This window comes from Passer montanus, unplaced genomic scaffold (genome assembly GCF_014805655.1).
Source record: "Passer montanus isolate IOZ18808 unplaced genomic scaffold, ASM1480565v1 scaffold10, whole genome shotgun sequence".
Classification (NCBI taxonomy): Eukaryota; Metazoa; Chordata; class Aves; order Passeriformes; family Passeridae; genus Passer; species Passer montanus.
The window spans coordinates 1,829,923-1,845,009 of NW_024356505.1; the positions used below are offsets into that span (position 1 = coordinate 1,829,923).

Consider the following 15,087-nt stretch of genomic DNA (forward strand, 5'->3'; position numbering starts at 1 on the left):
GACTGACCTAGTCCTGGTCTTTTCACCAGACTGTCTGGTCTAGTGTGAGGTGTTCTTGCCCATGGCAGGGGGTGTGGAACTAACTAGATGATCTTTAGGTTTCCCTTCAGCCCAAGCCATTCTATGATAATTCTATGATAATTCTATGATAAGCAGCTCCAAAAGAATTTATGTTGCCTATGCTGAAAACAGAAAACCAAACCAACCAAAAAATCATAAGCAAGCAGGAGTCCTGAGGCTTAAACACCTGCTTCCAAGCAACACATCAAAACACATCAGTCCATCTGCATCTAAAGAGTTCAGGACTCCTAGAATATGCCATTCTTCTTGCCAAGTACTGCATTTTCTAGGACCGAGAAAAAAACTTCAAATATTTCAGACATCTCTATCACAAAATTGAGGTGCAAATCAGTGAAATATAATAAAAATAAAGGAATGCATTTACATGATCTCCTCTTAGACCAGATTCTCCTCGTTCACCTGGTTCTCCTCTGGGGCCTTTTCTGCCCTAAATTCATAAAAAGAGCACAAACAATTCAGGTACAAGTATAAATAATATCTATGGCAGCAGAGTTCCAGATCTGTTGAAGTCAGTGGAGGTACACTGATTTAGAGCAGGAGTGAGAGCATATTAGAGAACAGGCAGCTATTAAAAACAACTCACAGGCATTACAGACAGCATTACACTTTGGAAAGAGGTTTCCATAACATCTAAACATTACTGTAAGGGGTACTTCACCCATTTTCCTCTGCTGCCTTTCTCTCCAGAAGGTCCAGGAAATCCACGATCTCCCTAGACTCAGAAAGGGGAGAGAAAGAAATAAAAATTAATGTTTGTTCTTTCTACTAAATCAGGTTCTGGCAGGATTTTTTTCTGGCAGAATCTAGCTTCAATCACGTACACAATTCTAAACACAACAACAGAACTTCTGTTCAGCATTAAAGCCTATTCAAGGCACAAAATCTGTACCTTTGAACCCTGAGGTTGGTGTCTTTAACAGCACTGCACATTTAAAGTAAAGTTTACCTGCTCTCCATCAGTGCCATCAAATCCACGCTCACCATGATCACCCTGTTGCAATAAGGAAAAAAAAAAAGCTAATTAGCATTAGTCCACTTGTCTCTTTGAGCAAAGAAAGAAGAGTTCACCGTGCATTTGCAAACTTGAATAAGATCTGTGATTTTAATGGTTAATAAGAATAACAAGAATAATAAATTATAATTGCTATAACAATTTCTAAAACTAACTGTTAAGGATACTTAATGAGAAAAACAGCTATTCAAATTATGGATTTCCATCAGGATTTAAATTCTGCTTTTCCTTCCTTTAGCTTTTAAATCTTTTCCCAGCTGCAGGACCTTCAAAATGCAAATATATTCCAAAATAAACTACTAGTATTTGATCTATCATACTGATAACCTTGTAATTCTGATTTCAACCATCATATGTGTTTTTACTGTGCTTTCTTACATAGTTTTATAATATGAAGAGTGGATTGGAGAAACAGAAAGAATAACCATGATTGAAAAATAATTACAGAAGATTGATCTTGGACTTTAGGATTTTTAAAGAAACTTGATAACTCTTTCAGCAAGAGTACATAAAATACCAGTGCTACATAAATATCAGTCACCTTCCCTTTCAAATTAATATCGTTTTTCTCTTCCCTTTGCCTGCAAAAATGATACACTGCATTGCAAACAGATATGGAAGTCATTTTCCCACTAAATACTCATCCCAGACTTAAGGAGTTTGCAGTGTTAACTTGTGTGGGGCATCTAAATAAAGTTAAAACTGTTAGACTCTTATCTCTTGTATGTATGCCCCACAATGTTTCAGACTCAGACAAATAAACTCAATTTTTACAGGGTATTGTGAAACTTCTTCCGTCTTCCTTTACTAGGATGAAAATGAAGGCATTAACTGTGTTGGCTTAATTTGTAGTAAGAAATTAATTTAGCAGAGACAACTAAGCAGAAAGCTGAAATGATACTCAACAAACACTGAAAGTGGCACAAGAACAAGTTAAAATTGTCAGCAGTCTCACCCTGATACAGACACAGATACAAATGCTTTGTAGGTTTTGATGCTAAACTGATGCTGCAAACCTCCTAGTTAAAATTCCTGAGGAAGAACTTTAATTTAAAACAGTTCTGTATCTACTACAAGAAAAGACAGCTGGCTGTACATTTTGATTAGATTCGTATGTCACAAACAAGAATTTCTTGAATAAGCATTTGAGAAAAATTTTGAGCACTAAGTAATCATTACTTTTATTGAAGTGTTATTTTTTTCTATCAGTCACTTCCTACCTTGGAAAACCTGAGCCAAACTTCATACTATTAAAACATTCAGCATTTCCTTTTATTCAAATAGCTACAATAAAATGCCTTCCAGATTTCAGTAACTTCAATAAACTGCTTCAACCTTACTGAGTTGGCACAATTTAATCACTTCTTTTATGTGCTGAAAGTTTCATATTTTTATTTAAAATAAAATGTGTGGCTATAACAACACAACATAATGTAGAAATTCACATATTCACTGGATTTCAATCAAGTCTGTGCAACTGGTAAGACCTACTGCACTATTTAACTTTGACAAATTGAAATCATCAGCAAGTACTCTCCCTCTTCTATAATCAGACATTTTGAACATTGTAAGAAAGACAAATTACTTCAGAGAATATAGAGAAAAAAAAGGAAAAGGAAAGAGAAACACATGAGAAGATTAAAAAGTTAGTACAGAGCAGTACTTTAACTAGAGCTGAGTTTTCAGAAAAACTCTCTGAACTTTCTCCAAGATGCTCGGTTATGGAGGCAAACATCTTCTGAATCTTTGAGGCTCATAACTCATTTTTAGAGTGATTTTGTATCAAAGCATTTAAATACAAGTTAATTTTTTAATCACTGTGGCTTGGAAACTATTACTGTTATAGATCATTGTCTTCCAGGCTTCACTTTTTATTATTGAATTGGTGACCATATCTCCTTCATGAACAGGTATGTTTGAAAGGTTAAACAAGGAGCCTTGAAATATCAGCAGATGAGATGACAAACACAGCTTGAAGAGAAGTTTGGATACTGCAAATAATACTGTCAATAATAATCTAGGGAAAATTATGTCCAAACCCCCAATAAATATTAGTTACAACCTTTTTTTCCCTCTGCTCCTCTTCACAATTAGAATGAGCTCCATAGGACCAGAATTACCACCTGAACAGATTATCAAACTAGTTAGTAAATAAATCCTTTTCCTGTCAGTTAGACTAATAGACTGCAATAATATAAAAATCCAATCATGACTGCTGATTTTGATTAATGTGATAAGTACCTTAAATCCATCCTTATAGAACCATAGCAAAAGTACATTGAATTCTGTGAAGTTTTTACACTATTTTTCTTCCTTGTTGAAAATTTCATTTTACAGAGTGATATGAAAGGAAGCAGAACTCTGTTCTCAAAGAAAATGGATCACACATGAAAACACATACCTGACTTCCTCTATAGCCTCTGGCCCCCTGAAATTGAAAATAAATATAGATGAAATTTGGTAGAAGTGTTTTTATTGAGCTTGAAAAGCAGGGCACAATAGCTTATTGTGCAGAGGTATGCTGAGCTCAGTATTGGTAGTCCCTACTGTAAAACCTTCTACTGTCACATATGGGATTTCCTCCTATCCTCTGGGAAGACAGTGCAGGCTTAATTTTAATTCCCACTCCATAAAGCTTTATAGCTTTAACTTATGCCAGCTTGGAGTTGGTGGTGACAAAGTCATCATCAAGTTGCTTAGTCAGCAAAATCCTGAGCCATTCAACCATGCTCGGGTTACACAAAATGTCTCTCAAAATGCCATTCCTACAGCTGGATCTTGATGTTCATCCATGCTTCAGGGAGACAGCACAGGGATTTGTTCCCAGCACAGAAAACAGTTATGGGAAACAAAATTAGGAAATGTTTCAAAGGTACACACTTGCCTTATGGCCTCTGACACCTGCACATCCCCTGTCTCCTTGAGTCCCACTGAAACCGGCTGGGCCTCTCTCCCCCTAAGAAACAAAGGAAAATGTTCAATGTCATCCATACAATGATGATTACTGGTTAATTTATCATAAGACTACACATAAGACTTTTTATCATAAGACTTTTACACATAAGACTAAAGCAAGACAGAACTGTATCACTATTCACTGCACTAAGGACACAAATGCAAGTCTCCTGCAAATTTTAATTCAGGCCATAAGAGAATATCAATTACTAATTTGAGTTGCACCTGGTTATTTGCTCTCATTATCATGCTATGTTTATACTGCATTATCAATCTCTAACTCAATTGTCTGTACTTGAAGGTGGGTTGGTTTTTTAAACTGAATAACTAACTCACTTTGCTTTTTTAACTGCCTAACTATGAGGTGCAGGGGCACAGAGAAACAGATCTATTTACCTGTTCCTCTAACACATTTTGGGTTAACATTGATGGGTACAGGTTCAGGCACCAACTAACATCATCATAGCAGGAAGACAAATGTTTACTTACAATCCCACCTTCCTCACCAGGATGGCCAGGAGATCCTCTGTAACCTGTACTTCCCTGAAAAAGAAGAATTTAAAAGTAACACTGGGCTCACACTGGGTTCATCTCTACCAGATTATTCTGCACATAGAGATAGAAAACATTCCCTGAAAGATATGGTTATGCTAAGGAGGGCAGGCTTCCTGCATTTACACAGACACTGTGTACAGTCCTGTGTATTTGACATGGCTGGAAAAAGCCTCCCAAATGTAAATCCAAGAAAAAGAACAATGGTTAATATACAGTTTCAGCTGTTATTTCAGAGACCTCTGTGATGGCTTAACAAAGCTCATTGGGATACCTGGCCAAATGAAACATCTTTCTAGTGACTTGGAAAAGAAAGCATTATAGTAATGAAATTCTAAGGTGAAATGAAAAATATATGGAGTTGGAAACTTGTTAGGACAAAGTTATTGCAATGCCTTGCAACACACAGGAACGTTTCAACTTTATATTGGAAGTCATGCAAATATCATTACCCTTTGGGCAAAATTTGAGCAGAGAGAAACTGGGACACAGGGAATTTCTAGCTGCAAGACAACTATGTTTACATTCTGAACACTGTCTAAGCACCTTAATCTAGTCTTTTAGTAAAACAGAAAGGTATAAGAAAAGCAACAAGAGTAATGGAAAAAAAACCCAGTAAATTGGTTTATGAAGAAGTATTAGAAGACTATACTTTTCTTAAGAGATAACCAAAACTTCATTTAACTGCAACCATATAACTGAAGAGTGTGAACTGCAGATATCATTTATCTCACATGCTACTGGAATAAGTAGAAATAATGGAATGAATAGTAGTCAAATGGAGACTACATATATTAAAAACTTTAATAATTAATTCTACTAGTATGCTGTAGAAGTAGTCATATCTGTAATATTCAAAAAGGCTTAAAAACCCCAACTTTAAATCTTTAAACTTAAAAAGAAGTAATCCTTTTGGATCAAAACAGACTTATAGAAGAGGACATTTGGAATAACCAGTCACAAAAGGATAAGGCACATACCTAGTGAAAAATTATTATTTTCTACTCTCAGCATGTCAGTTGGAAGTTTCTCATTCCCAATAGATAATAAGGCTCTTAATTAATCAGACTTATTTTTTTAATCCCTCTCCATTTTCTGCTGAATTGGTGCAGTAGAGTGCTTAATGATTTTTATATATACAAATTATTTTCATTACAAAAATATTTTGCATAGGAGAATGCAGCAGAGAAAGGATCACATTTCATGTTTCTCCTTCATCTGTCCTAGCATTAAATGTTATGGAGACACACATGCATGCTCTGAAACACTACAAAAAGCCAGAAAAACTTTGAAAAATGAAAAAGTTCTTATGTAATATCTATCTTAGAACTCCTACCTTCCTTCCAGGATTTCCTCTGACACCATGATCACCATTTTCTCCAAGACACTTACAAATAACCTTACAGCATTTTCTCTCTGCAACAGTATCCTGAAAAATTACAAGAAAAATTTCATTTACATATACTAATCATAAACAAAGACTGATTTCCCCCCACTTTTTGTTTATATCACAGAAGGACTTACAAGATTTCTCTGCAAAATATTGGCAACATCTGCAAACCCAACATTCAGAGGTTCATTGTATCCAAACCCTCTGCCAAACTCTATTTCCCAAAATTCAGTCAAGTTCTGTGTATTGTCCAGGCCAACTAACAGAAGTGCATCAAGACCTTCAACATAAGCACAAATTTAAATTAGTGAATACCTAAATTTGTATTTAATTACAATCATTTATATTATTGTAAATACGATTTAACCAACAATATAAACTTGAATAACAGCAATTCCCTGAAAGACTTACATTTTATGTCTTCAATACAATATGTCAAATGAAATTGAGCTATTGAGAAAAATGTGTAAGAGAAAAATCCAGACCAGTAATTTTCCAATTGGCTTTTCTCTCCAGCTGTCAGACCAGAATGTTACTCAGTGGCCAAACACAAGTTCAAACCTGCTTTTTCCTAGAGAAGTCAGAGTTGTATCTAACCTATGGTGCTGTTCTCATCAGTTAGAAGGGTCCATCCTGAGTTCCTCCAGCTGTTGAAGCTGGACTCTAGAAACTAGAACCTCTGCACCTCTAGGCATGTCTCTGGCATCATCTGCCATATAGTGACAAATCAACATGTACACTGCTTCACAAGAAGAAGCAAATACTCTCCCAGGGACTCCTGGGCAATTCCACATGAGTGTGGAGTGTCAGTGTCAAGTAGAAAATGGAGGAGTTGTACATCAGCCTGTGGTAGAAGGAGGCAGGAGTATCAAAGTTGTGCTGTAATACCTTTAAAGCGAAGTGACTCTGCTGCTTTCTTCAGGTTATCCAGTGAATCATCCAGCCCATCTGAAAATATTAACAGAACCTGGCAGGAAGGGGAGTAATGACAAATCAATTGCAAAGAAACTGAAAGTACAGTCTTTGTAAGAATTACAGCTCACATTGAGAAATGGCTATGAGATGGTCAAATTGCACTACACTGTGGTAGACCTGAAATGTGATGGAAAATGGTAACGAGGAACAATGAGAACGGAACACAAAAGCCTCTCTTCCTGGATAGCACTTCCATTTGAGGGATTTTTCTTGCTGAATATAGCATAGCTATCATATTATATCTATCATCTTAACTTACCCACTGAAAAATCTTCTCTGATGTCTGAAGAGCTCTCTTATATGTGAATGTGGAGAAGAATTTAGAGCAAATTCTCCCATTTCTGCAAGAGCAGCTCCTTATGGCTGTCAACACCAGGAAGCGCATCCTCTCTGCGTCTAATCCTCCCCCTATGGATATGTTTATGTCCTTTTGTCCTTCCACATAGGCAGGTCATAATCCTTCTCCATCCTCTGCCCTATGTTTCCTTCTTAAGACATAAGGTTTGGCTCACCTCAGGATGCTAATAATTTGCATTGGATACATTTCCATCTTTTCAGGCCAAAGAGTTACAGTTAAGTTTCTTCCAGTATAGAAGAAAAGCACAGTTTCTCAGTTACCCTTCAAGTTGCCATTTCTCTCCAATTCCCTCTTCAAACCAACAGAAGACTTCTCAGTTTCCACTCACAGAGTGGATTCGTTTGCCCAGTGGCAATAACTTAAAATCCTCCTAAACACTCTAACCAGCAAGAGCACAAGAATATCTAGAGCTTCTTCCCTCCCACCCTTTACATTTGTTCCACTCACAGAGTGGATTAGTTTGCCCAGAAAGAAGGTGCACAAATAAATTTTGTCCTATCCTCAATGGCAATAACTTAAAATCCTCCTAAACTCTCTAACCAGCAAGTGCGCAAGCACATCTAGAGCTTCTTCCCTCCCACCCTTTACATTTTACATTCCCTATGCAAGGCACAGCTTTGACCAATGCAAAACCTGTTACTTCTGTTAAGGTACATTTTTCCACAGGTGACAAAAGCAAATGAAGTGACTGCCACACCAAACATCCCACATCTGTACTAAAGCAGTCAGGAGACAAGAATTTAAGCTGGAATTAACTGGTAAGTTACCAAACATACAATATGGAGGCACTGGTACAAATTCTATGCTTGTTCAAGCACCGTGTGATACAGTGGAGAGCTGGACCATAGATGGGTAAACTCATCAGAGATTGGTAGAGACAGTGCTGTAGGCCTGGGTTTGGTTGGTTTTTTTTAATGATCTTTCTATTTAAAAACAAGGGGAACAGGGAATGTGGGGTGTTACTGTGGGCATATAAATGTAAATATATGTAAAGGTATGTAAAGATATGTTATTATGTTTACAAAGCATTTGTTTATACTTGTTTATATCAAGCTCTTGTTGGAACACATCCATTGTTGAAAATGCTGGAATTAGGTCCAACTCTTTTGCTGCTAAGCAAGTCTATAACAAAGAAAAGAAGAAATTCAACCAACACATAATCATGGTCCCTGATGAGTTTTATAACTAATAATCTTTACAGAACAAGCATGTTATTGCTCAGGATCCTAGGAAGATTAAATTGTGATTTCATATGCATTCTAAAGTCTTGTACTTTCAATTTGTACATAAACAGTGTCAGAGAAGAATACTAATCCACTGGTAAAGTGCTGAGATATGCAGCATATTTTTATTTATAATAATAATGCCTAAGCAGAAAGAAGCCTTGCTTGATGCTGATCTCCAGAACTGGCAATTAGGAGGAAAAAAGCATTGCTTTTACTTTTATGTCAAACAAGTTCTTTCTCTGAGACTCAAAACAAGCAAAATCTTATGTGGTCATGTTCCCTGTTCAGACATTTTAACTAATCTTTAGAAAAAAACTCCTTAAATGTGCACCAAATTGGTGCAACTTAAACTGGCAAGTCAAACACACCTATACAATTGGTGTAAAAAATAGAATGCCAACTTGCATCTGAAAGCAGAGGAATTTGTAATATGGCTTCCTCACTCCATGCCAGATGAAAATTGGTGTTTCATAAAAGCAAAAATAAAGTTGGAAGATGAAACCCCTTAAATATTTAGCAAGAACTAACCAGTTCTTCCTTAGTAGGAAGGTCTTCCTGCATGGAGACCTTAGTAAGTGCTAATATTCAAACAGCTTCAACAGGACATACTCAGTGCTTTACAGAGTCAGTGCCTCATCAAGGATAAACTGTCAAGGCATTGATCCTGAAACACTCCAATGAGATCTGAATGCCTTGAACTCAAGTTGAAAGAATCCCCATTCATTTCAGGAGAGATTAGATGAAACTTTATGCTTCTCCCTTCACCTCACTTCAAGATGAATAAATTATCTGCAGCATCTAGGCAGAATTTCCTGATCATCAGTTATCTGTAAGTAGAACACAGCTTTGGTTTTTGGGTTTTTTTAATTATTTGACAAGTTAATGACATGAATAAACTTCCGTAAGCAAATTTCTCAGATGAACTTTTTCTGTAACTTCTGTTTCGATCTGTCACTATTCTGGACAAAGATACAGAATCAGGAATAAGAAAGTAGTTTCCTTTTAGGAATAAGAATTCCTGAAAGAAAACTACTTTCCACTGCCTAAAGTACAATCATTCCATGGTCGATATAAGAAGGTTATCTGTGGGAATACTCATCACATGTATTAAGCCAAATATTCTGGGTACCATCTCACTACAGGTAAATTGGCAGAGCTTCCAGGGAATTGTAATTGATATATCAGGTTATATCAAGTCAACAAAATAACCAGAGGTTCTATATAAACTTAAGAAAAGACAAGGGTGACTGAGCACTTGCACTGGCTGTCTGGAGACATTGAGGAGTCTCCATTCTTGGAGATCCACAAAAGCCATCAGGACATGGCCCTGCTTTAGTTAACTCTCCCTGAACACAGGGATTGAAGAAGGTGACTTCCAGGGATTCCTTCTAATCTCTACCATTCTGTGATTCTGTTTATTAGCATCATCAATTCCTGAACTTCTTTTTGTCTTCCTGATGTTTTACAGACAGCATCAGAGTCTGCAAATATTACACTGCCTAATTTTTCCAAGATATATGCTCATACCATTAAGTTACCTTAACTTTAGCAGAGGTCACATTAAAGAAGTTCTCCTCAAGTGCCTGCAAAAAGTCTGCATTCATGTAGGTGTCCACAGTGGTCTGTGCACCTAAGAACTTCTGGATGATCTCTTCATTATACTCTTCAAAACCAGAGTCAAAGATTAATTGTTTGTTCTCTGCCAATACTTGGAACTTGAACCCAATTTCAACTGGAGCATTGCAGCTGGTATTTGGCAGTGATTTCATCTGGAGTAGAAGTGTGGGGAGGAATGCTTGCAGTCTCTGTTTCAGGAGCATTGTGGCTGTTGGCTGCACACTCCTTGAAATATCAATTGCTATAGAAAGATCTATATTGCATTCTGAAAAAAAAAAGAAAAAAAAAGAGGAAACAGAGAACTATAAACACACATTCTTTGTGATCTTGTTTTCTGTCAGAATCATGTAACAAAATTCAACATAGTAGATTTAAAGCCAGAAGTAAGAATCAGTGAGATAGGTTTTCCATATACATATATTTAAAATGTCATCAGCCCACAGGTTTCAGTGAGGCCATATGAACTTGCAAATACTAAATTACTCGACACCTGCACATTCCCAAACTGCAAAACATGTCTGTTCTCCAGCTGCCCAGTGTCCTCAAAGGGCCTAATCTTGAAAATATATCTATGAGCTTTGCTACCAACTGAGAATGTACAACAAATTCCAGCTATGAAGGGAACCTTAATGACTGACTGTGCTTTGTCACTTTGTCACAAGACCAGGTGATACATGCAAACATAGAACAACAGGTCAAAAAAACAAACATGATAGAGAGAGGCAGCATTGACTACATGAAATGTCATAACCATTGTGAAAAATAGCTGCTGTAAGGTGGTGGGTACCTCAGTTATGGAATTGCTTGCATTGTTCTTTGTAATAACAACTAATAGTGTGACGTGGTTAATTCCTCCCTCTGTCCCACTCATCTTGCCCTCATTAAAACCTCAGCCAAACTACATGTTTTTTTTCTTCTCTACCTTGATTATTAATTTCTCATGTTGAATTTTATTCTGTGATCCTAGATGCATTATTATTCATTGTTGTACCTCTGCAAGAAAGTCAGAGGCATGCAATTTTAGTGTATAACAGCACTCTACCTAATTTTATTCTCTTTTCACTCATTGACTCTGAAACACTTAGGAATCACAAGACTGCTTTGCTAGTTTGGGCTTGTTACTATTATTCCACATAATTTTTCTGAGTTTTCCCTCTCTCATGGAAGAGATAAATGTGTTCAGTTCTTTAACCAAATACTTCCAGAAATAAATATTCCAAATACTTTCATCTCAGAGGGACCATAGTTGTGTTTCAATATTGTCACTTGTGGTACAAACTGCCCCCTAGAGGGTATGATCTGCCAGAAAGCAGTGTGAAAATCTTTGAATGTAAAAGGTCACATTGAACAAGATTTATGGCTAAAAAAATCTGACATTCAGACCTCAGATCAACACCAAAAATCTATGCCTCTTATCTTTTCAGCTCACAACAAAATAATCAGTTAGATATATCTCTACATGCATACATGTCTACACATACATGTGAACACAAAATCTTATGGATATTTCTTCCAGTATGTGTTCATGTACAGGACACAGAGTATGTGTTCACAATGAGATTCTTCTAAGACCTGGGTCTTTTTAGTCACACAGTTTGGAGGCAGAGTGAAGGATAAGCATGAACTCAGCAATTTTGCCCTGACAAATGGTCATCCACAGTGCTCAGCTCTTTAAACGTTCTCTGTCAAGTTCTCAGTGTACCAGCAAGAATAACAAAACAGCAGTAAATAGTTTATTTTTTGGGCTACTATATTGTGCATGAGAATGTGTAAAACATCTACTGGTAGGTATCCTATACCTTGTTGATAATCTCTATTTATTTGCAGGAGTAAACACCTCTGTGTTACCAAACACTTTTTCTCACCGCCTGTTCTCCTACGAACATCCACATTGTTAAACTGTTCTATCTTACTGCTGCAAAGGTATCTTTTTTCTCCTGTCAACATGCTGTCCCTGAAATGCAATTCTTTAAATTGAAAAATCTGTCAGTGTAAGAGACGGTAACTGGGGAAAAAGGAATTAATAGATTTATTACAGGAAAGAAGGTCAGTGAATATATTAAAACAGATGACAGGACAAGACAAAACAGGCTTCACAGAAAGCTGATCTTCATTTTATGAGACAAATTTATGCACATCTTAGCAATAAATATGTCCATCACTGAGATGAAACCCAATATGCTTTCCTTAACTTCTCTCTCTCTAAACAAGTGTGCCTGTATGCATATATAAAGTTTACTGCTGTATCTCCCATTAAATCTCCCTGTTCCCTGCCATGAGACACCAGGAGGTGCTACTGCGTCAGCTACGGTCATACTGCTCCATGGCAGCACATTCCCCTTCCACAGCAGCCCTCTCTCTCCGCTTGCAGGATCCAGGGAATATTTTTTCATCTGGGAGTCTGTTCAGCTCTTGGTGGGATAAAGAGTGGGTGGAAGAACAGAGCTCCTACTGACTCAGGCCCAGCTGTTCTCTCTGCAAACCACCTGAGCAGATATAATTCACATGAATTGCTTCTGTCTTTAGGAAAAAGGTTCAGCTCTTCATTTTGGCCCCCAACACCCCAGCAAACACCAGCCAATTTTGGGGTAATCAAGATCTCACTAGCCTAGGATGCATTAGAAGCTCAGCTCTTGCTACAAAATGCCTTGGACAAGCAGTGTGGTCATCCCAATGTTCCTTTCTCTGTAAGTTTCCGATCACAAAGGGAATGAAACCTGGAGAACTGGGTTGGATCAATTTTATGGCATAACAAGGAGAACGAAGAGCATACATCCAACACATAAAATATAACATCTATGTGAACACAACACACAGGAACTTTAACAACAACAAGGAGCTTTAAAGGACAGTCACAGTCCCTAGAAGGATGAGCAAAGAGAGAAGAAATGCTCCAGAACTGTCTCTTCTTGCCATATCCAACCAATGCCATTTACTTACACCTGTCAGAGGAGATTAGCTTTTTGATTTGTCTTGCACTCCATTTTTCTTTTTTACAACTTAACAAACACATCTACAGTATTATCAAACTACATATGTGGCATGAATATGTAATGTTAAAGAGCAACTCTGTATGTTCTGTACTTCAGTCTTCCCACATAATAAGGCAACTGGCAACCCAGCACCAAGTCAGAATCAGAATAAACTCAGACCCAAAACCAGCAGGTGATATTTTTAAAAAGTTGCTATGTTAACTAAAGGCATTACTGAAGCTTTATTTTCTTAGGGGTTGGCAGCCTCTCAGGCTGTGTGGCATCCAATCCACTGTTGCCATATAAAAGATCTAGTAAGAGATACCACTTTCTTTTTCTCATCTAGGAAAAACTTTTGGATAGCAGCTCAGAATTACCATGGATTTGCAGTTCACATCTTGCCAATACCTCCCACATATCCAAGGATGGATCTCCTGACACCCCCTCTGCACAGTGCCTCTGTGAGACTTCAGTTTTGTTGACAGACAGCGGCTGCTGACAGTCCCACTGAAGCAGTATGGTCAGCTGGAGATGACAAAGCTATGTTTCTAGGAGGTTGTTTTTAAAATGTCACTGAATTGCCTGTTTCCCTCTTTTTATTAAGATACCTGCTGGGGCTATCCGCTCTCGCTCCTTTCAGGCACTGAGGAACTGTGAGGGCTTAATGCAAAGCACTGTCTGACTTCAGAAGCTATTTACCATAGCAAGGAGTGTAGTGGCTCTTGACTGAAGCAAAGTACATGCTGTGAGTTACAAACATGGGCAGTATTCTTTGGTAAAACCATTGCACTGCTGTGCAGTTAGCTCAGGTACTTTTATCAGGGACTGCAGAAAGCTGTGTGGATATTTGTCATTATACACCCAGCAAAAGTTTTGTTCCTTACCCTGACCAGGGAGATGTTTGTATTAACAGACCTGACTGACAATATTTTTGATGGTTTTCAGTGCATCAAGATTTTCTACTGTGAACTCTCATCATCATCATAGCATCATCAGCTATGAAAAACAGCTCCCAAGGGGCATTTTATCATCCCCATGTTAGCTTCAAAGACATAGACCCCATTGCTCCTTAAAGCCCCTTGCTCTATCCTCTACAGTCTCAGCAGAGTACTCACTGGAAAAGACTCTGGTCAAGCCGCTTTTTGGCTACCAGCACTTGCTATGAAGTGATTCTCCAGTACCGGAGGCTCTGCCCTGTTTTGGTACCTCCTTCTTTGTAATGTAGATTTTGTATCTTTTTTAAGGAATAATTTTTGTTATAAAAAGTGTTCAAAAAGAATTCAGTGTATATCACATCACTGTGCTGAATCACACCAACACAATTTTGTCCTCCCATTGATCACTGTGCATGATCATGAAGTTCTTTGTCCCTATACTCCAGAATCCATCTACCAGGAAAATTATGTCTGTCATGGAAGCTTTCCTGCTGACTGAATAAATATGTTGTAAATTTCCTCTTTCCTTAAAGGTTGTGTAATCTAATAGAAAAGTAATTTTGAATCCTAATTGCTTTTCAGAATCCAAGACCTATTGGCCTTTGGCAGAAAAACCCTCCCATCTATTCTGCTAAATTGTTGTCACCCACTATTTCCTTCTTTTCCCTTGATTATCATACAGAGGGTCAGAAGATACAGCCTTCTGCAACACCATTCAAGGGAAAAGGAGAGATGCTGAAATCCACAACATAATTTTCATTCACAGTCTGCTCAGAACTTATCTGCAGTTAATGAATATTAAACACTTCTGTATGTGAAACACAACCATTGGAATGTGTTAGCCTGCTCTCTCTCAAGAGAGCAAAGGAAAATTTAGTTATGCACTTTGAGTTCCATTCTGCATGCATACCTTACTAATTAATATTTATTTTCTGAGCGGAAAAAAAAAGTTCACATCAACTTAAGGAGTACTAAGCACTAATTTCTTTGTAGTTGGTGTGAAACTCATGTTTC

General features: G+C 37.4%; 1 protein-coding gene across 1 annotated transcript in view; it reads right to left on the minus strand.

Moving 5' to 3' along the window:
• The window catches only part of COL6A6 (collagen type VI alpha 6 chain), a 40,940-nt gene extending 26,452 nt beyond the window's left edge, over positions 1-14,488 (minus strand). Inside the window, 15 exon segments of the mRNA XM_039713319.1 lie at positions 446-508; positions 740-793; positions 1,028-1,072; positions 3,495-3,521; positions 3,978-4,049; positions 4,538-4,591; positions 5,937-6,029; positions 6,125-6,270; positions 6,879-6,957; positions 10,088-10,431; positions 14,023-14,107; positions 14,146-14,214; positions 14,216-14,276; positions 14,320-14,458; positions 14,461-14,488. Of these exon segments, the coding sequence (XP_039569253.1) occupies positions 446-508; positions 740-793; positions 1,028-1,072; positions 3,495-3,521; positions 3,978-4,049; positions 4,538-4,591; positions 5,937-6,029; positions 6,125-6,270; positions 6,879-6,957; positions 10,088-10,431; positions 14,023-14,107; positions 14,146-14,214; positions 14,216-14,276; positions 14,320-14,458; positions 14,461-14,488 (1,359 nt within the window).
• Positions 14,489-15,087: the final 599 nt, after the last annotated feature.